This window comes from Bombus vosnesenskii, unplaced genomic scaffold, assembly GCF_011952255.1.
Source record: "Bombus vosnesenskii isolate JDL3184/JDL3185 unplaced genomic scaffold, Bvos_JDL3184-5_v1.1 scf7180000013314, whole genome shotgun sequence".
In the NCBI taxonomy this organism is placed as follows: Eukaryota; Metazoa; Arthropoda; class Insecta; order Hymenoptera; family Apidae; genus Bombus; species Bombus vosnesenskii.
In genome coordinates this window covers 1605706-1628593 of record NW_022882960.1, presented here as the reverse complement: position 1 = coordinate 1628593, position 22888 = coordinate 1605706, and the positions used below count along the sequence as shown (strand labels likewise).

General features: G+C 45.0%; 2 protein-coding genes across 2 annotated transcripts in view; one reads left to right on the top strand and one right to left on the bottom strand.

Annotated features, from left to right (window-relative positions):
• The window catches only part of LOC117235134 (Krueppel-like factor 6), a 271266-nt gene extending 267936 nt beyond the window's left edge, over positions 1-3330 (bottom strand). Inside the window, exon 1 of the mRNA XM_033496884.1 lies at positions 2791-3330. Within this exon, the coding sequence (XP_033352775.1) occupies positions 2791-2892 (102 nt within the window). The 5' untranslated portion in view covers positions 2893-3330. The remainder of the gene's footprint in view (positions 1-2790) is intronic.
• Positions 3331-3488: 158 nt separating this feature from the next.
• The window catches only part of LOC117235133 (heat shock 70 kDa protein cognate 4-like), a 58003-nt gene continuing 38603 nt past the window's right edge, over positions 3489-22888 (top strand). Inside the window, exon 1 of the mRNA XM_033496883.1 lies at positions 3489-3610. The gene's annotated coding sequence lies outside the window, so the exon portion shown is untranslated. The remainder of the gene's footprint in view (positions 3611-22888) is intronic.

The following is a 22888-nucleotide window of genomic DNA, read 5'->3' as shown; positions in this document are numbered from 1 at the left end:
TGTTTCCTGATGTTTGTTCGACACAGCGGATATCTTGTAACAATTTATAATAATTGCAAGCAATTTACGTTAATTACGAGGAAACTCGAAATCAACGAATCAGAAAAATATCCATGTATAACTGAGTTTGTAACGAGCAGACGAGCTTCTCGAAGTGCGACGCGATCGAATTTTCGCACAGACGGGCATTATCGTCTATCTCGCGCTATTTCGCGAAATTCCTCGGTCGTCTGGTTCACGCCGAAAATCGGCCAAGTTACATCAGTTCTGACGGCGTTGCGCGTCAGAGCCTCGCTTCCTCGCCAACGACGATAATTGCTGGCGAAACTGGATCGTGTAAAGTTGGGAATGCAAGAATATACAACAGAGCACCTGTCGAATCGCATTATCGGCCACGCGACCGACGCCGTCGCGTTGTCGACGTGACCCAACCATCTGTTCGCCTATCGAATGACACTGTCCATGTACATCAGTGCGTACCTCGTAAAAACGGTGCCAATGCTGGTTACAAAACTAGCGTTACTTTCGGCAAATATCGCGATGAGACCAAGTTTTATACCGGATAGTAGTTACGTATAGCACAACGACGGAGGATCGCGAATCCGGTTTTAGAAAGAACAAACACACGATCCAGGAGTAATGAGATCAGCTGCTGGAACAACGAACTAATCTACATGCATCCTATTCTCGGTTCGTTCGATAAAGTAGATACGCGAAATAACTCCAAAGTTATTCGAGTATTGTCGGACGCAAAAATAGAGTCAGAGACCAAGAGACTGAGCATGATTAAATAGATGGTATTTCTTTCTTTGGCCGACGTTTCGCTTACTCTCCAAACACGAGAGATACCGCGGAGTGTAGAAAGCCGGAGAAATTCCATTTAAAATAGTGGCCACTTCCGACAAATTCGATTTCAGCAGCGAGGCGAATAAAGTCGCGGTAAAAGGAACGAGACACGAGGTAAATTAATGCAATCAGAAAGATCGTAATTGAGGAGGACAACGGGGACCCGATGAGGGAGCTGTGGCCGATCTCGGAAACAGGACGATATTGCTTGCTCCTAGCTAGCTAGCGTGACGTATTTCTTGGCCGATAATAAAAACACTCGATCGTACGGGTAATTAACGAGAAAGAAAAGAAAGCGACTAAAGTGCCGGTCGGTTTTCAGTTGGAAACCCTTCGAGACGTTCAATTAGGCACCGCGCCAAACTAGACCCGACCCAACAATGTTGCGCAGGTCAAATGTCGAGTACCAAGCGACAAACCGAGATTTCCTCGCCATAAATTTCACCACGCGACCTAATCATCGAATACGCCATCGGTAATTAAAAAAACGACAATTAAAATGTATTACTTAAATGACCAGAGATAAAATCGAAAGTACGAAATTACGAAAGGTAATTAAAAGGAAAAGAGGATTCGCAAACTTTTTTAAACTTCCCCGAATAGCACATCGATTTCGATAAGAAATAATACATCACGTATTTTTGTGGTTAAAATGCGTGACATTTAACTAAAAAAATAGATAGATAGATAGATAGATAGATAGATAGATAGATAGATAGATAGATAGATAGATAGATAGAGAGAGAGAAAGAGAGACATGTGTACAGTTTGTGTGAAATATCAAGCAAAGGCTAAAAAGTATGTATATATGTTGCTCAGTTAATGTTAATGTATATTACAGAAATTTTCAGAATTTTAATTCACCAATAAAAAGTCGTTTGGATGGACAACAGATCAGGAAATATCGCCGATAGTTTATTTGCGTTTGATGAAACAGTTCTTTAATTATTAGAATACTTGAACTTCTTCCGTTAGAGAAATATATATATATATATATATATATATATATATATATATATATATATATTGAACTTGGTTTTATTCGTTAAGAAAAACAGTTATAACCAATACTAATGGAATCTTCGTTCTCTCTATTCTCTTACGTGTATTTTAAAACAAGCTGTACGACGACGGTGACCTAAAATAAGATGGAAAAAAAGGCTGGAAATTCCAGAGAATCGCGATGGTAGCGAACCGTTAAAGCAACACGCAACGCGAACTTACGGCGCTACCAGTGACGTCACGCGTACTATTTTAACGAAGCGAGGAAACTGTTGTACTCCGGCTGAGATATTGAATGGGGAACAAGTACGTCCCTCCTGCCTTCCCCGACCACTGGAAGGTCATTGCACACTCGTAAACAAACAGGACGCGCCGTCTATAGTACGCTCGGCCGCGTCACTGAACGTACACACCGATCTAATACCACGGCTCAAGGTCGTCCCGTCATAATAGCCCGCTGCATATCGATAATCGATTTAAACGGAGTCCGACCAAAAAATGGCCAGAGAAATCAAACTTCTCGGAGATTAGTCGTAATTTCGAACTTTACGAAAAGAGATAACGACATAACTGTTCACGAATGAATTTATTGAAATTTTCAAATGTATTAAAAGATACGGACAAGAAACGGGCAAGAAACGGACGAAGTTATCTAGTGTGTAATTGAATTCACGTGCGTCAGTGAACTCGATGGACAACGACACGCGTTACTTACTACGTTGACCGTTAGAAATTCAAATATGGCGGTCGAGGTTACAAGCGCCTCTTCGCGTTCGAAATTCACGGCCGTTGTTTGAACTTGCTCGTACGCGCGATGTAACGCTAGACGCTAGGTTTTGACTTATTCCGTTCTATTTTAATGAGAAAGTAGTAACTAACATCTATAAGGCACGACAATGAATTTACGAGGTGGTATGGATTCAAATGTAGAAGCATTCTTACCTGTTGCCAATGATCCTCGAGCGATGGCTGGGCCGAAAAGTATCCGGTGTCGTGTATATCTTGCAACTCCCTAAATATGTTCCCACTCGGCAGGATATCCATGGTTACGCCGGTGATCCGTTCGTAACTGGCTTCGGCACAAAAAAAGAAACCGACTCCTTCGAACCAAACGAAACCAACAAGAAGATATAAACAAACAACAAAACTCTGATTTGCTATATTCGTATACGCAGGACTTAGATGGTAACGGAGCCCGGTCACTAACTGCACGCCGATACGCGGCTCGCGATTCTAACGCACGCACGTACACGCAGCAGGTAGTGGCACGCACACGTGCTTATCATCGAAGAAGCACCGACGGTTACGACGTCACCGTAGTAGGATGACCGACAGAGACCGATACGGAGCGAGAGAAGCGAGATTTACAGACAAATGACTTCTGTGGTCGATCAAGACGAGGGAAAGACCGGCTAATCGCGCCCGCACAAACACCAACGAACACTATTGGCTCGTATACTCGGCGAGTGGAATATCTGATTGCACTACCGGCGTTCTACTGTTGCTGCCACCACGGCGCTGTGCTGCGTTGGTACAGTCGTCGAAAAGAAAGCGGCACGCGACGCACTGCACGATCTCTGCAGCGAAGGAAACAACTCACTGCAACGCCGTTGCTTGTGCAGATCGACGTTCTGTCTGTTCTTGATAGCGTCGCGTACACGAGACACGCGCGACAGCATCCATCATACGTGGAACGTGACGACGAGGAACCTTGTAACCACGAACGACGAAACGTCAAAGCGCCGGCACGAGTCACGACCCGGTATGTGTTCGAATCATTCGGCTTCTCGCTTTATACTCCCAAAATCTCTCTCTCTCTCTTTCTCTCTCTTGTTCACTCGTTATACGTTTGCTCCGATCGTTCAATACTCTCTGTCGATTTCTTTTCCTCTCTTACTTCTGCCTTTCCTGTTCTTTACCTCTCTATCTCTTTCTTTCGTTCTCGCTACGACGCGAAATTGGAGCTAACCACTGTCGACGTTCTATATTCACTAGTCTTCCTCCTCTCGCGTTTTTTTTGCTCCGGTAACTCGTGTACATATACACTTTGGCGAGGACACACGCGGCTCGGCCGTCACCTACCGGCTTTTTTCCCGCGACACTTGCGGACGTGGCGTCGTGTCACCGTACTCAATCGCGCCGCTCACAACGATCACGAGCTAGATACACGTCGCTGGGGATGAACAACGAAGAAACACCTACGAGATATTTAACACTCCGTAAGGAGCAACGATATCCCCAACGGCTAATGCGTACAGACTCTTCCGCGCGAGCGCCGAAGAGTGACTGACGTTCCCTTGCCATAACTGTACGCGAGGAGGGCCGAACTCGGCCGAGTTGTACCGAACGCGCGCTCGGTGCCGGCGACGCGTTATCACGGCCGGCGACCGCTTCGCGTCGTGGCAGCACCGCTCGGTGGCGTCGCGACGCCGTTTCCCTTGCCTTTTACACCGCCTTTTCTTTCGCATTCACCTATCTTTGACTCGCATGCCATTTTCTTACAAAATATCCTACAACGAAACGATCGGTATTACGGCTCCAGCAGAAAGATCTTTAAGAGGAAATTGCTTTGTGCGTGGTAACGTAAATTAAGTTATTCCTTTTTTTTTGTTTTCCTTTCTATTATACACGCATTTCAATTGCTATATTCTTGTAAGTATTCTATACCTAGAATAGTGAGTTAAGTTTATAAATATATGAATGCTAATTTATAGACAACTTTGATAAAGGATCGTTATGTCTCGGGTTCCTTTTTGTATCGAACTGTAATTACGGATCCTTTTTAGTGGAACCCGATAGCATAGCATTGGCACGAGAAACGATTAGTTCCTGTTTGAGTGGTAGTAAATTACAGCGTCAATTACACTCTCTGTTCTTTGAGCCAAAACTCGAATAGACTGGCTGAAGTTCAGCCTAACGATCATTCCTAATGTCATTGTATTCATTTAGCTATTTTCAAACTGTGATTGTCATCTTATCTACAACTAACATCTAGGAATTTACGCGTATGACCAATATCGCTATTTCCACTAAATGTAATCATAGAAACGATGTCAGATACGTCGTGTATACTTCTGACTTTATTATATTTTCCTTAATTTCGACATCGAACTCGAATCTACGTACGTCGTCATATTAAATTTATTACTCTTTTACGAGGAAACGTATTTGAAAACAGTCACTTAGAATCTCTTGCTTGCCACGATTTCTCGCGGCTTGTTCGATCGACTCTTACACATGAGACATCGATTATGAGCGAAAAATTATTCGAAAATGAATAATCGGTCGTGAGTCAACGGGCGCTCAGAGCGGAAAGTGGAGAGAGAGATGAACGCGTTATGTCGCTGTACGTGATTCATGGATTCTGCGCGTTCGTTAAAAGCTGTTTTGTAGACGCTACTATAACGCTCGGGAATGCTAGATTAGATACGTAAGCGGCATTTATGGCGAATGGAATTAGAAGACCGGCTCCACTTATCAAGTCTGTACCTCGTTTCCGTTTGAGCTATCTTCGTCGAGCTATCGCCCCGGAGCGCAGGGAGGACGACCACCGGATCCAAAGGACTCTTTTTTTTCCCTATGTGTCACCCTTTTGTAGTCGTATATATTTTTGACGATGCAACGACGTTGTTATTCCTCTTACAAAGAACGCGCGTACGCGAACATCATCGATGCGTTTTCAGCAAGAACAAACCGGAAATATTTGCAAGAAAACCAACAAGGAATGGAGGAAAGGTGTGCGTACAAAATGCATTAATATCAGTCTACTGTGAAGAGTGATCGCGTTGACTTTCAGATAACGCTAATATCCTCCTGATTGATTCTGAATGTTACGTAGCACTGGAGCCTGACCTCTCGTAACCTCTCAACTTCGACTCGGTTTCTTGGATGCATTCGGTTCTCTCAGTGGGTTAAGACGGCCCGGCACCATAAATATGGTGGTTGTTGTTGGATCCAAGCCCAGCTCTCGAAAGCTTTCTTGTGCACCGAGATGCATTGGATCGTCGATTTTCGCTGTTAGTTATGGAGCAAACCGACAGAACGTTTGTTAGTCTGGAAAACAGTTGTTTGGTGAACATCGGTGTGCAAAACGACCACTTCGTCTGTTTCGCCCTCGCTATTTCCATTCTTCTTCGTAGTTAATCCTTCTATTCTCGCTACGTCTATATAGAAAATATATGTATATCATACCGAGTTCGTTCCTCGATTATGAGATAGCGAGTGCACGCTGACGAATTTAACGTTCTCACGTTCGGATGGGAGTCGTTTCTTTCTCGCTTGGTACGAGAAGTGCCTGGATCACGAATTGTATCGTTCGCGAAAAATCGTCTATTTCCGATGATAATTTACATAGAATTGTTCGTAACGACTGTTAATCCCTTCAGCGTCGTTTTGTCAAAACACGTATATAGCAGCGTTTGCTTGTTACGAGCTTTTTTGATCAACGGATCAAACATCACTAAGAAGGCCATCCACGAATACAATGACCTGATCGTTAACCCTCTTTCCGGCTGTTGTCACCAGGGTGCAATAGCCGGGAACGCAACGGACTTCTGTATCCTCTGCGTTATCGCGCAAAACGTTTCAGCTTGGCTCACTGTTGTTATTGCTTTATTATACCGTATTGTATTTGCTCGCTTAAAGTAATCGTACAATTACATGTATAAGGAAATAACGAAAAATTCCTCTAATTCCTTCCTTTCTCCTTTCACGAACGAAACATTAATAACGTTAACGTTACATTATAACGTTAGTTGCATTTGTCCAGAATGCAATTATCCCGAGTTACATTTCGCTCGTAACGCTTCCTCTCGCGTTTCTGCCCGCCAGCGGTCCAAGGTGAACCACACGGCCGTCGTGGCGGCAACATTCGGCCCTCGACAGTACGTTTTCTTTGCCTGCTCACGATTTTCACGATCGTGTGCAGAGCGCAAGGAACACCGTAAGTATGATGTAATGTTCGTGTTGCATAATTCCACGGCAAAGGCTGCAACACTCGCACACCGCATCGCAACTATTCGTGTCAACTGTTATTCTTTGAACGACCCTCGCCGACCAGCTTGGCCGCTCGCATCCTTGAAGCTTGGAATTTATGGGACGAGGACACATGACCATGCGTATCGCTAGCGCTAATGATCTCTTTCGGTAGCGTTCGTGAAAGTTCATTGAACAATAAAGAACGCACCTGTCCGGTCGTTAAACATCTTGAACGTTCATTTTGTCTATACCCATCTGTGTGCTCGATAGATCAGTTTCGGTTGGTGCACGCGGAGAAGAGATGTCTGTCGTCGTAAATTACGACGTGCCGCGAATATCCCTCTCCTATCGAAATAAATTTTCACGAGCGCTTTCGAAATACGGTGGAACGCGGGAAAGTCCGCCTACTAATGAGGAGGCACGCGTGCACACGAAAGCCACGTAGCTTCCACTGTTTGATATCGTCACCGCGTATTTAGTTGCCGGCTAGCAGCATATTTGACTTGACAGAACTTTCCACGGGAATTACAGCTCTGACCCTAAACCATACTTGCTTTGTGTACTTATTGCGATTCGAAGTACTGAGACGTCAGTACCTGAGTCCCCGTTGCGTTGAAGCAAGCGAACTAGTAAAAACTATTCCAACGAAACGAGTCTGAAATTGCAACGCGAAAATGGTGTAACTTCCAGTTACGTTTGTTCTACGACACGACTGAGTGTAAGAAATTTTTATTGTCGCCACTGGATAAAATTATATATAATAAAACACAGGCGGCATAAGGGAGCCAGCATAACGAGAATGACCCCCATGTTCTCATATTAGACGACGTAAATGGGACAAAAACGCCGATTTAAGATTCTTCTTTCTCCTTGTGGTGCTCTGACACAGGGTGATCGGCCGAAGTCTCTTCAACGCACACTCGTAAAAATGCGACGAGGGTTTCGAGGAAATTAAGGAACTTTACAATTCACATTCCCCCGGAATGATGTATGAGTCACATTATGGTCGAAAATCGTGATACGTTAAATTTCTTTCCTCCTAGTGAAGAGGATCCTCGTTAAGAGTTAAAATTTACAACCGCTTTGACGCATTAGTGGTTCCCATCAGAGTGGTTCCCGAAAGAATATAATCGTTTTATTTCGCCTTGTTCAATTTTCATCGATTGATGGACTTTAACGTGCTTGCACGTTCGCCTAAGATCTAATGGCGCCTAAGGAAGAATCGAATTTTCGCCTTCGGCAGCTAGCGTATGTGCAAAATCGACTGGTTAACCGCGATTTCATGTCATTCCTCGAGGGTGTGCATCCTGCCCTCGTGACATCGTCCCAGTGGTCCATTAAAGCTTGAGGAAGCAAGCTGGTCGTCGTGAACCGCAAAATCGTGCTATCTGGGACGATGCTTTCAGGATTCGACTGTGCTCCACACATCTCGAGAAAACTTGATCAAATTCACAGTTACAAAAGTGAACGGAATGGAATAATCAAGAGAAATTTATTCCCCAAACGAATATGAGTAATTAGGGTTACGTAAAGCAAATATTATACGTTGTAATATTAATTTAAACTAACGAGTCGCGATGGTGGAGTGACCGTACGTTTCGTAAATTCCAGGAAAATATTAACGCTGGAAGTACGTGCACACGTGTAATTTGAATTTTAAGTACAACTAAGTTAATTATTCCAAATATTTAATAGTGCCGTTTTTCTTGATCAACGAATGCGAAATCCTCGAATTATTCGATTTACAGTTATGTAAACGTACGAAGAAATGTTAGTCTTCATCGTGCAAATGACGGGTTTATAATATTTTCAAGCAAGAGCCGATTAAACATTAGCTACTATGGTAGATACCGCAAAAGTCGTTTTAATAATTAAAAAAGTTAATCCGAGTTAATCGTCTTACTTGTTAAGTTTGCGTCGTAAACCTCCTTTTATGCACAACGAACAACCCTGTCCTTTGCATAACTCCCGACAAATTTCCTATCTCATCGGTCCCCTCGGTTTAGGGTTCGAGATTTCAACGCAACAAAAAACCACCCTTCCGTAACCCCTGCACCTGATAACCTGTGCACGTTAGAATCGAATTAAAATCACTCTCGTACCAGGGATTTATTCCCCGGCTACAACCTTCCTGCACTGTTCAGCCTCCGAAAACTTGTCTCCATTAAAATCAGATAACATTTGTCAGAGCCTTGGTTCACGTATACACGATCTGTGATCCTTTTCCGGAACAGCTTCGAGAACTATGACATTATGGAGAGATTAGTGCCAGGAAAGTCGAACGAAAGATAAAGGATCTAACTCTTGGACAATCTTTAAATGTCTTTTGCTGTATCCATAAAAACGGAAGCGATAAAGAAGCTTCAAAAAATATATCTAAATGTAATACTTTTAAACAGTGAAATTTTTGGTGCGTAATTCAAATTTTCTACTCGGTTAGAGTACGCAAGATACATAGACGTCAGTATGATAAACGTAGCTTTATGACTAGTTCAGATACAGTATTTGGTTATTACTCGTGAAAAACGAGGGCTGTCCATTTTTGTGTGCGTTAATACGAAGATATGGAGTTCATGCAATATATCAGCGATATTCCTAGCCTCGAACCTTATCCCCTTTATTCGAGTCGTGGCACGCGTAGGTACACACTCCGCCTACCGCAAAAGCCTTCGTCACGCAGGACGTGCTCGGTTTTTCACCGGCGATACACCCATGGTATTTCAGGACCATTTATACCCGTAGCTAAAGGTTAAATCTCTAGCAAACAGCTGCTCAAAAAGTCACTTGCCACCTAATTAATAGAAAATGCTTTTCCCTTGCTTTTTTTCCTATTGTTACTTTCGAATAACTATCCTAAACCCCCAACTATTACAATTCCCTTTTAACTTCCTTTCAACATTCTTTCACCCTCTCGGCGAACACAAGATTCTACCATAGTTACGAACCAGTTTGTTCTACTTTTACCCGATAATCTATCGTTCTTGGATTTTTATTTTAACTCCACTCCGCAGAAATACTTCATTGATTATCTTGAAAGTATTCCATCGTAAACGCCGCGAGAAATATGTACGTCTAAGTATCCTGAGAATTAATTTCTCAAACAGATTTCCGGCTCGTATTTTAAACGTTTTTGTCGAAACCTCGACACGACCGACAGGACATCGTGCCAAGATTTCTCCCCGTCGGAGAACACGGGCACGAAAATTTTGAAACAGTTACACTTAAGATGTTTCGCGAAGCCAGGAAAATCCTTTATTTCGATTTGTCGCGCAGACAAGGAAGAGCGAATGTGTGCAGCAAGCACGGAAACGGGTAGAGAGAGAGAGAGAAAGAGAGAGAGAGAGAAAGGCGAAGGCACGAAATTTCACTTAGGCTTTTGTCCGGAGGAGGGTGACTTGCACGACTGAGTCACTGTGAGTATCCCAGGGCGATATACAGACAAGCTCCGTTAGACGTATATCTACGCTGTGTTTCTCATGTATATTTCGACGATCTGTCGGGGCCAAGAGTCGGCTAGAGCTTCGTTGATCCTTTCAAGGGTAAAAAACAGGCCTGCAAGAAACCGCGCTTTAATGGACGAAACGAGTTCCCAACCACATGAAGCAATATTGCTTCCGCCTTATATTCCCTCCTTGTTCTACCTTATGCGATACTCCCCCCTTGTCGAGAATTCTCCTTGGTCCACGTTGAAATAACACCGATCACGCCGTACAGCCCCTGGCTGACGTGTTTCGAACCACCTATATCTATCCTTCCCCGATGCTGCTTCTCCTTGTACTACTTCGCGGTTTCTCCCTTGCGATTGGGACAAGCTACATCCGACGGGGAAAAAACACAAGAAGGAAGAGCCTAACTTCATTTAGTCGCGAAATAGGTATTCTACGGACAGTGATTGAACGACATTTAGAGGGCGCCGAAGGAAACTCTGAACAACAGGTTTAGCAAGGAAACCGGAGGTTTCCTCCTTGGGGACGCTCGAAAACATTGCCCGCAGTTGTGTTCTCATTCGGCTGCACTTGTCTTTCTTATACCGTTTAATACAACACGCTCGAATCGTAGAAATTACGCTGTTTTCGATGTTCATTATGTAAATGGCGAACCATGGTCGTGGGGTTAAGTCGAGGTACGCGGTATAGGAGCAGCATCATTGGCAACAATAGAATGACGGTACATCTTTGCGGCGTGACTCTCATTTATGGTCGTTCTGATGCAGAAGGATCGATGTTTAACGATCGACACGGACGACTCGAAGATGATTCATCGGTCGTTCGGTACACGTGGACGATGATTGGACATCTTCTGGGAGCAACTAGGGTTAAGAACGATTCGAACGATTGAATATTTCGTAATAAGATTCGTGTCGTAAATACATAATTGATTCACATATATAATTTTTGTTTTAGTTTTATTAACGGAATATTGTTGTTCGAATGGACATGTGTGTGTCACGAAGAAAACCGTGACGTACACTGTCAAGGTAGGTTTACGATCGTGGCAAAAAGACATAGAAACGAGGAAGTCGAAATGAGTGCGAAGCAAAGAGAAAAAATGAGGCACAAGATAAAGGGAATTTTTCCTGGCGCACCGGAAGTAGTGTACCGCTCTAACAGAGTTCGAAAGAGTTAAACTTTATCGCTGGCAGTGAGAGAGGAAACGATGGAAAGAAAAAGAGAAATGAACGGAGGATAGCAAAGAGGTAGGATAGAGAGCACAGACCGGGGATGGGGTTCCGTTCTGGTCCTTGGAACTAAGTCTCTTTGTTCCAATTATCGCGGTTCTTCGTCGACCAACCGAGCTTGCCCGCAGAAGCGATTTGACCTTTTCCGTTTCCGGTTAACCGCACGGTAGATGCGGTTACTCTTTTCTTTGGTGACACGATTTTCTCTTGTTCGCAGGTGCTCGAACTTTTCCCATGTTGCAATTCACTTGATAACGTCCACGTCCCATCGCCCCGGGATCTACTCGGGCGACAGTGGTTCTTCCGATAGTGGAATCCGTTTCGCCGGAGATTAAACTCGCGGACGCTGACGCTAACAGCGCGCAAACGAAAGAAGGGAAACGGCACAGGCGTCGCCGGTTCATCGGGAGGGGAGCGCAAACAAAAAAAGAATCGCAAAACGAAAATACCGCGACAATTTTCTAGACCTACATTTTCCGGCCAATTGAACTCCACCAATGCTATCTACCTGCTTTTCGATTACAACAATGCTCCCTTCAGCAGGTTCAAGCACGCGTGCTCGTGCACCCTCTGACTAGCAATTATCTCGACACGCTTCAGGAAGGATCTCTTCGAGGGGTGTGAAACGGTTATCCCACGTGTCGTTTCTGTCCCGATCGGCTTCCTGTGACGCGTGTGTGCGTGTGCAAGTTCCGTACTCGAAGAACGCGCCTCGAGGGGTGGGTTGGACGCGATCGTTCCGCTAAGTTGAAGAAGGGATTCGAAGGCTGGAAGCCCCCGGGGGGAAAGGACAGGTTCAGAAGGAGAGACAGGACGGGGAGTGAGTGGCTGATGCTACGGAGTCGCGTTGAGCCAGATGGATCGGCGATCGTTTGTCGTTCTTAACGCCACAGGGGCTCAACGGCGGCGTTGATATTCACCGACTGATGCCGGAAAAATTACCCGATTAGTTGGTACTCTCCCCTGACCTCCGCATTCTCCTCTTGTACCACTATACCGCATCCAGCAGCTCGTTCCTTTCTCCTTCAGGGAATCTCGACCAATCTGGCCCAATTCTCAACCCTCCTGAACTCCGTTCCAGCGTATGAGAACAACCTCCCCACCTTGTAATGCACCCCCATTAATTAGGATTTTCCTAGCCAGAGAAATTAACGCGAACCGGCTAAAACCACACGGAACTAGGATAGCGATTTGTCTCGGTAACCTCCTTTACGAAACATCTATTTCCCATACATCATCCTTGTAAATTGTCCTTTCGAACAAAGTGATCCCATATAATGCTCTGGTATAATTTACGAAGTGGCGTATATACCAAAAGTTGTACCGTATACGGTTTTCGTTAATCTTCACGAAGTTGAACAATAGATACGTATCGATAGATACGAAAAATAAAATAAATGCAACGTAATATAGGTTCATAGCGAGAAAGGTAGTTTTAAAGACTCGTTATAGATACTTGTACAGATATGGGTAAGTATACACAAGTTTCGTCTTTGATAATGTAACCGACGGGATGCAGAATGTGGGCCGAGGGCAGAGAGTATAGGAGGGTGGTAAGAGTGGCTTAGGGGCTCTTAATAATTCGGATGCACCGAAGTGCCTCGTACCTACTCGCTTGGCCCCCTTCATATACATATATCTGCAGACACTTAGCGACCGTATAAGCAGAACATCCTGGAGGCAGAAGGGTTGGCGGGGGTAGCGGAGGAATACGTAAATTCGCGCTATGGCTGCCGCGTTGCTACAGGACTTTTATCGTGCAGAAACATTTACCGCGCGGCGCGGGGCATTTGCATGCAAACGTGATCGCCTTCCATGTTTTCCTCCCTGACTTTCCTTCTTACGAAGGTCAACGCATTACGTTTTCCGTTCCATGTTTCCTTCATCCCTCCGCATCCTCTTCAACCCCGTTTCCATCTCTCTGTAGGAATTAGCCCTCTTCCTTTGCCTACCACTTATTCATCTCTCTCCATCGTATATAAGCGTTCTCTCTGCCTCCGTGCCGGATTCTGCGATTCTTTTCTCCTCGTTGGCACGTCACCCCTTCTATATTTTGCTCTTTTGTGCTTTTTGTAGCCGCCACTGGATACGAGAGGCACGGAACGCGTGAAGATGGAAAAAAACAGCCGCGAACGATCACAGCCGTCCGTATATAAAGCACGGTCACAATTGCAATGCCACTTTCCGTATATTTGTTCTCCTATACATGCCATTCAGCGACGTATCAACAGGTTTTGGGGTGCGACGAGATCCGTCCACGGTATACCAGGGAAATCGTCTCCATTTATTTTCACGTTACGTGAAATAGGCGGTCGACTGATAAATCTTAAAGCGGAACGCGTTGATCAGGAATTATCGGCGTGTAGCTTTTATCCGTCGCCGTAATCCATTTCGTCGCGTCTATGGCGCAAAAGAAGCGTCCTATAAAGAACAATAAGGGACGTTGCCAGACTGAAACGAGGATTTGCGAGATGCATCGTATAAGGCCTCGAATTTCATACAGTTTCGTTTCTTTCTGCTTTTCCCTGTCGTTTACAAATTTATGTAAAAATTCCTTTCAAGTCCGATTTTCGCGCAAGTATCCAAAAAGAATGTACAAGCGCATAAAAGGTAGACGGAGAGCAACGCACCAGCTACGAACGTTTCACAAAGCGGCTAGGATTTTAATAACTCGACGAACGCGCCCGTGATTTTAATCGCTTCTCGTCGATACGACGATCAAAGTTTCTGCACAGAAAGAACTACCGTCCGAAATTAAGGTAGCACGTGCTTAAACGAGAATTTCCGACGAGCGAAACGCGACCTGGTTGAAGTTTCTTGTAATTTCATGAGACGACGAAAACAAATTTTCCAATAATGGTGCTTGTCGCGACCATTAAGTACACTGGAGAGTAGAAGGAGAGGTGGAGACACGGGAAAAGGAACAGAGCCGTAAGAAGGAACAGGAAGTTCGTCAGTGACATATTAGAGAACGAGAGATGTTTCTCAACTGTGGGGGTGGGTTTACTCTGCCGGTCGTCGTACTTCGAGTCTTGTTGGATATGCATAGCACCGCGGTCATTTGTAACGCTCAACCCCTCTGGCGTATCTAAGGGAGCTTTTCGCGGCGGTGACCCTACCACCCTTCATCCGACCGCCGCTTGTTCTTCCTGTCTCTGCTCCTCTACAACGCCACCAACACTATCAGCTTCTTTTCTTTCGCGATGGGGGGTGACGTCACGCGAGAAAGCGACGTATCACCCGCCGGCAGTCATCCGGTGGCTCGCAAAACCCTTCTCGACACGACGCGACGTGACTCGCGACGTTAACTGGAGACAGGAGACTGCAGCGGGAGAAGAAATAAAGAAACGAAAGTAGAGAAAGAAAATTCAAAGCGAGAAAGAAAGGAGGAAGAAATGACAGTGGTGGTGCAACTGAAAGGGAAGCAACCGGAGAAAGGGAGTCAGAAGAACGAGTTTGCTACGACCTGACCTGCCGTTCCTCCAGTTTGTCCCGTTCCATGGTAGAAACAGAAGCCGACGAGCTGAGTCCTTTTCTTCCCTGCATCTTCCTTAGCTCCCTCTTGTCTTCTATATCCGGCAATCTCATTGCATCGGGCGGAAAACGTGTCTCGCGGAGATAATGAAGCTGACGAGAGAAAAACTATACCTGGCCCAGCGTGAAAGCGAACGGATAAATGTTTCCACCAGCTACCAGAGGACGTTAAACGTGGGAATTGTTATCCTCGTTGCGGAAACTCCGCGATACGTTATATGGAAGCTTGTTCTCTGTTAATTGTGTATAATTTGAATAGCGTCGTGGTGAATTTTTCAACAAGCCATCATACAAGACTTCGAAAAATTTCCATAAACAGCGTCCGATCGTTTCACTTCAATCGCATCGATAATGGAACTCTACTAAGCGAAATAAAATCCTAATCACGGTGCCATTATTTCCTCATTATCCGCTATTACCGCTCTAACTCAAATGCAAAGTGACGTCGTAAAATTGCTGTTACATAGTACACTAATGGTATTTATAATTATCCTTGTCAGGCGAAAGTCGCCTCGAACTAATTTCCTTCCGTTACGAGTAGAGCTCTCTGAAACGAAATCGTAACACACGGAAAACGTAGGAAATAGCTCCGTCATGCCGTAGAATAATTTCGTAACTGGCGCATAGCTGCTTCTTCGCATTCTATATATGTATATACATATAACTTATATATATGTGCATAACTTTGATAACCGAAGGACTGTCTCCGCTTTTGTACCTGGTAGTTCACGTGGAGAGTTCACTACGTGAAACTCGTGGGCCAAGCCGTTTCAGGATTTTGAACGGCAGCAAAGGTCGAAAGCCAGCGCCGAACCTTAGCGAACCATTACGATAATCCTGTTGGACCTCTGGTGCTCGGGATTTGACTCCGGGCAAGGCGGTGATGGGGCGAGCATTAAATTCATCCCCGTTCGGACCTGGTGCTATACGTAACAAGGCACGAAGATCGCAATCACGATATTTTCTACATCGAATGTTTCGCCAGGCTTTAGCCTCACTGGCTCGTATTGCGAGTTGGTGGCGAGCCGAGCAATGTTGAAAATATTCTTATTGCTACGTTCGTATCTTTATCCACTCGTGTATTTTCCGCATCGGTTTCTTCCGTACGGAATAAATCATTTTATAATATGTACGCAGAAAATATTTCTTTTTCGTTTTTAAACAATTTTGAATATATATTGTAGTAATTATGGTATTAAATTATAGCAAAGAGAAGAGATGAACGAATAGTATATCAAGTTTCGTTAAATTTCTCTGCAAGATACTATTTGGTAGCGAGGTTGCGATGTCAAGCTGAATCGCGAGTCTATTAGTAACCCAGGAGAATCGTAATGCCGATAATTTTTCTGTTTGAAGAGCGGCCCCTTTCAGCAAGAGAGTATTCATCTATATTCCACGCCGTCATAAAAGCTCCACGCGCGCTTCTTCGGTGGATATTTTTCTTGGTGGTTTGCCAAGAAATGTCTCTTTCATTCCTCGTAAAGTTTCAGGAATATAAGTGTAACTCGCAGTAGTGCTGTACTCAACGCTCGTCGCTTTCTGTGTTCCTGAACGTTTAATAGTTTGAAACGGTGTATGATGCCAATAAATTGTTCACTCTAGCATTTAACACAAGAGAAAAGAGGAAACGAAATATCTTTTCGAGCTATTCAAATCTTCAACAAATATAAAATTAGTAAATATAATTCGGAATTCCTTTGAATAGCGTTTCGTTCCATTTTTCCTTTCAAAATGTAGCGAACTTGTATCCGTTCGAATGGACACATTTTCAAGATGATATCGATTTCCCATTATGTCCTAAGCCACATCCCGCAAGACGTTCAATTGATCCTGCTAGCACACATTTGTCGCTACACAGAACGAGGAAGCCTACTTTCGCGAGCCTGTCATATCCTGCGGTCGATCTCCTTTTCTCTGCCCTTCTTCGCCTCCATCTTTGAGATTCGTTCGTTCTTATGATCTCTTAAAAAATGTTCGGCTACTTCGTATCAATCCGTTTCCATCCGTCCGTTCATCCAGCTCTCTTACCTATGTACAAGCTTACATAGTGCTCGATGGGAAATCTATGTAGGGTTCCTCTTCCCACTCAGACCACTTAATTAATTCAATCAATACAACACGCGACAAGCGTGTCACAGACATGCAGGCTCCCTGCTTCTGAGGGTCCAAACCCTTCGTCTTGCAAAACTCCGAATCATGGTCGTGAAAAATAATAAGCCTCTTCAGCGTAAAATTAATCCCTTGAACGTTCCAAACCATATATTTCATCTCAATGTCAATCTTTGTGCGTTTATCGCTCGGAAGGAACAACAATAGAAAGTGGATACTGTAAATAGTATTATTGAAAATTTTATTGAGGGCGTAAATCTCTGGTGGACACCGCGTCTAGGATATTTAAAGTAATAACGACGATTTACGCGAGGGCAGTAGGCAAAACGGACATCCTCGAGATTCGCCTCAGTCCTCGACGCGAGATAATTCGAACGAAGTGGCTGTGAGTAGCAGATAAGCGGCGAAAGTTCTTCGTCTGGAAGCTAGAAAACGCAGCTCGCGACCACCGATTGCCCCAGACAGTCGCTCGCGACGCTTAAAAGCGCTCTCTCATTTATTCCCCGAGCGCGGAATCTCATAAAGACCGTTGAAGATCGATGAACATTCGTTGCGGATCCCGCATTCGTTCCGGCGTCGAGACGAAACGAGAAGAAAGCAGAGCGCGATAGATGGAAGGAGAAAGTATTAGACGTGGTGGAAAAGAGAGGTTCGTGACGAGATCTGCTCGAAGGGATATTCATCGAAACGTGAAACGTTTTTTAAGGCAACATCGCGTACGAACACAGGCTGACGGATGGCGGAGGCTCTTTATCTCGTGGAGGATGCGGTCTTTATCGGGTCGGAAAGTACGTTAGCCACTGGTATCCCGGTAAGATTAGGATGTCGAGAATTGGTAAGTTGGGTTAGGCGGTCGTTTGGTTGGTGCAGATAAAGCGGAACGAAGTCGACAGCCTGGATTTCCAAGTTCACGAACTTTGTTTCACTTGAAACCGATAATAAGGATAATAGGAGGACGGAGCGGCGCGGCGGCGCGTTGTTTCTCGAGTTGCACGCCGCTGAATATTTTCGTTAAAACAGGAAAGTGAAGAAAAAGTATAGGAAGAATGTGAAAGCGAGGAAATTAAAAATCAAAAATCAAAAGATATTAAAGAAAAATGGGAAAGTGGAAAGGAGACCATCAATAAGGATTTCACAACCGCGAGTGCACTGGTGCGCTGTTACGTAATAACGACTTTTAAAATACAGACCACCATGGTAGAACCCATGAAATTAATGCCCTGATGTCGTTAGGCAGATTCCCTTTCCATCGATCCCGTCGATCGTTCCCGCGGAACTTGCCGCGAACTGCAATTTCCACCGAGTTAAGTATTTTTTAACGAGCCACAGTTTTTTAATATCGCGAGGCCACTTAACGGATTTCGCCCGCGTATTTCCACGTAAGCCCATCGAACTAGAGAACTACCGAAGCTGAGAGAAAGAAGAGGACACGAGTATAGTAACTCGGGAAGGATTATTAGAGCGTCCGCGATAATTTTCTAAGAACACCGAACGTATATACATACTCTGTATTCTCTTAGTACGCAATCCCTCGTTTATTATAAAGCAATATTTACGCAGCGGTCTGGCCTTGTTCGTCCCTGCTTCTCGGCCACAACTCGTGGCCTCTTAGGACGGTAAGCTGGTTTTGGCTGACTCTTCTCTGGCTGGAATCTCGTGAATTAAAGGCAAAGTTGATAAACCCGAAAGAATGTTTGGATTTTCTGGCGAGATGCTGCGGAGAAGGGTTGCAGAAGCCGGAGGGAGGTCGCGGGGAGCGGCAAAGCATTCCGATCCTCGAGGGAAGCACCCTCGAGGAAGCCGTGCCACACTGATGTGTGTTATACCAAGCCGCAATGTACACACGCATTCACGTACACACTTACGCTCGTACTCGTCCAGCGCACGCGAATTCTTCTTCGTGCGGATACGTTGTACGCGAGCACGTGGATACGTATCCTGCATGTGATGCGCATCATATCCATTCGCATATCTAGCGAGCATTTTCGAGACCGACCTAACGATTTCTCTGAACGAAATGAAAGAATGATTCCGAATGAAAAGGAACGAAGGGGAAACGGGCAACGAACAGTGTACGTAGAAAAAGTAGAAAAAAAAAGGAACCGGAATAGACGTATCGTTGAAAGGATTTCGATTCTCGACAAGAGCAATGTTTCCCGGGCGTTTCGAGCTTTCAATCTCAGCGTCGCTTGCGCGAGTTTCGAAATTATTCCAGGAAGTGGCGTGTCACTGTCGCGAATGTACATGCGAAATTTCGAATTTCGTTCGCGTCGTTTCGTATCCGGCCCGCGTCTCGAGACCTGTTCGCATGCCTCGAGCGAGATTAAAGGTAAACACCGCGCGAAGATTGGCAGTGGCAGTATTGACTGTTTGAGAAAATTGCAGCTACGGTTGAATAAGAGATTCGGCGACTGAAAAGAGTCTGCTAGGTCCGATGTGTGCTCGCACTGAGATACGTTACCTAAGTAATGCATATTATATTTCGCGGATGAAGCTAGGAAACGTCGAACACCAGCTCCGATAATACCGATATGTATGCTCGGAAAGACGCGTAATCCCTGACGTGAATCGATCGTAAAATACAAGCAGCCATGTTATCGACTATAAAATTGTATTTGCTCTTCGGATGTAGCGCGTCTGGCAAGAATAGAGTGGCAATAAACACGAGGAAGAAGGATGAGATACGTAACGGATAGGCTAAAAGAAATTGTAACCACGCGGACGAGGTGACGGAGGATGGATTGAATATCCTGTATCTTGGCGAAAAATGGAGGCAACGCTAGGTCACAAAATGGACGTCGCGACGTGTAGATGACAGTTGGAAAAGGTATGATATATCGATAAGAAAAGATAGATTTATGAAATTTGATCACGAGATCGGACTGATGTCCCTAAATTTTCAATAATTACGGTTAACTAGGTGATTAGGAAAATATTATGCTAACCGTTACACGATTATTCTTTGGTTAATTGCAGAAAATTATTTCCTAATGCCTACCATTACCAATGTAAACTACAACATCGATTAACCGATAAATCTAATCCCTTAGACCTCTATGTTAACTTCCAAGCGCGTGACTGCAAACGCGATGTCATAGCGGCGTCGACACGAAAGCAGGGTGCAAAAGCGCGACTACGGTGCTTTCGAACCGAACGATTTTATCTCGCCGCTTCAATTTTCCCAGGAAATTGAATTAACGTCACTCGAAAAGTGGCTGTACGCGCTCGTAATTTCGATACACGCGAGCACCGACTAATACTCCTAAACTTGTATGCATCGATGTTGCGGAGATCTCGTGATTTCAACAAGGTAAACGCTTTAAGAACGAGTTTAAGATCGAGGCGACATCGATCAGTTTCACTTACGGACGAATGTCAATCTCGTGACGGGTTTAATTAACGGGAAAAATGTGAGATTCCGTAGTAGCCGCGACTGATGGAAATAAGGACGACAAATCGGGCAAGCTAATTGCAATCGGCGTCGTTGAACAGCCATCCACGACGAGTTACGTGCCAAACTTAACCGTAAGTATGCGAGTGAGCGGCATTACCATTCGATCATCGTAGTTCGTGCGCTGCGGTATAACGAGTCATTGGACTTCGAGGTCTGCCAATGACGGAGGGAATGAATTATGCAGTCCATCCTACGGATTATGGTGACCGGAGGATGTACACTGACGCGCGACAGCCAACGACTTATTGGCCACGATTTATATCCAGCCGGGCATGCATGTGTAACGAAGATCCCTGCTGCGTATAATCACTCCATGGCTTAATCGACTTTTTTTTCAACTTCAACTACAGCAATTATGCGCTGAAATCGACTCTCTACGCGATGACTTGTCTTTTACGAAACAAGTATAAGTATCGCTCGGATCGGTCTCTTTAACGATCAGTTTTGTAATATCATAAACGATATTCCAGCTTTCAAGAAATTATTTTCCTTGCTTTATTTTTGGATGCGAAAATTCTCGAGAGTGTGTCGTTTACTATCGTGGTCTATTATTCACCACGAATGCAGCGCGTAATCCATCCCGCGACTAAGCATCATCAATCGACGAACCTTGTTCTTGGAAACCACTCTCCGCTTCCATATTTCACCGACTTAGATCACGGGTCGAGATAAATGCTCTAAAAATCCCGGTGGCTATCCGTATCAGGAAACGTCAGATTCCAGCAGCGTGATTGCAAGATATGAAGTTGGAGGGAAGACTCGTTCACGCGCGTGAATCGTAGGTGATTCCGGGGGATGATCGTCGAAAACGTTCTCGTCGTCGGCGACCAGCCGCGTTGTTTCCTTTCAACGCATCGCCTTCCATCTCGACATTCTCGGCCACGAGCACAACGACAGTCTTCTTTTCCTGTAGACGTCGTCGTGGCATACCGGGCATTGTTGCCGGGCACGGTATCGCGTCTATTGTCTAGAAAGACGGGGGTGTGCGCATACTATCTCTCGGAACGGCATTAATGCAAGTAAGGGTGGCAGCCTGGCGCCATCTTGCTCCGTAAACACTCGCACGTAAATTGGGACTGAGCGCGCCTCTCGGTACCCCGGAACGAGGTCCCGTTGGGTCGAATGGCCTCTTGCAGGGATTCTCAGTTCTCGCCCGATCCAAACATTACCCAGTTCGTTTTTATGCGAGCTGCCTCGAAAAACACGGTGGCGCGCGCGAACACGATTAGCTAGCGCTAATTCTAACGCGTAGATTCTATCTCTTCCGCGCGACACGACGATTACGAAGACGAAGAACGGTGTCCACAGGGACGGAACATCTAATTTGGCTAAGTAGAGACCACGACTCTTGTTAAGATTGCTCGAACGACCTAGCCGCCGAGACGATAGCGGCATTTTACAACGAAAGGAAAAGAGAGTAAGGACGAACAAAATCTTTTTATAACTCGTTACCATCGTCCAGAAAAGAAAAAGAAGCGGCGTATTCTGCTTTCTGGATACAATGTCGGCGAAGTTAGCTCGTTGTATAAAAGATAGGGGTCGAGGATGATGATAAAGCGGAGCTTTTGATTCGCCGTAAAGTAAGATAAAGTTTCAGCCGCGGAAACGCGAATACGCGGACACGAAACGTTCTGGTAGTGCTGCGAGGCTTGTCCGTGGTTCGTACTCTTGCGGGCAGTTGCGAGAATGTACACTTACGCAGCCATGCAAGGACAAGAAGTTACGTTCCTACTCCCCGCGGTACTTATATCCGAAGCACGTTATCATGGGTTCCCCTTCACGAGGGTTGCCATTCTCGTACCTTCCGCTTCTTTATGTTACGGCCAATTCAGTATTCTCCAGACGTTGTCTCTTTCCTCTTTTTCTTTCTTTCTCTTCCCCCACGTTGTACGTTCTCTTTTTCTTTGTTTCGTTCTAACGTGCCCTCCATCGTTTCGCTCTTTCTGCCGTCCTTTGCGTTGTCCTTTCTTCTATCTATCTCCCATTTTATTCTTTTCTCCCTCGTTTCTTTTCCCGTCTTGGTCAGGCCACTTACTTTTCCTTTCTTCGGAACTGAAAGTGAGGACCTATGAACGGAATATCCCTTCGACCGAAATATTTTACGGTTTTGTGAACGCGAATATACCGACGCCTCTTCGGCCGCTCGTCCTACCCCTGCTACTCCAAACCCTCTTGTCTACTTCCGTATCCTGCGCGTCAGATAAGAAAAAATGTACACGCGAATCTCATTTTACCACTTACCCTAACTCTTCAACCAAAACCTCTATCCTCTACCACCATGGAACTCG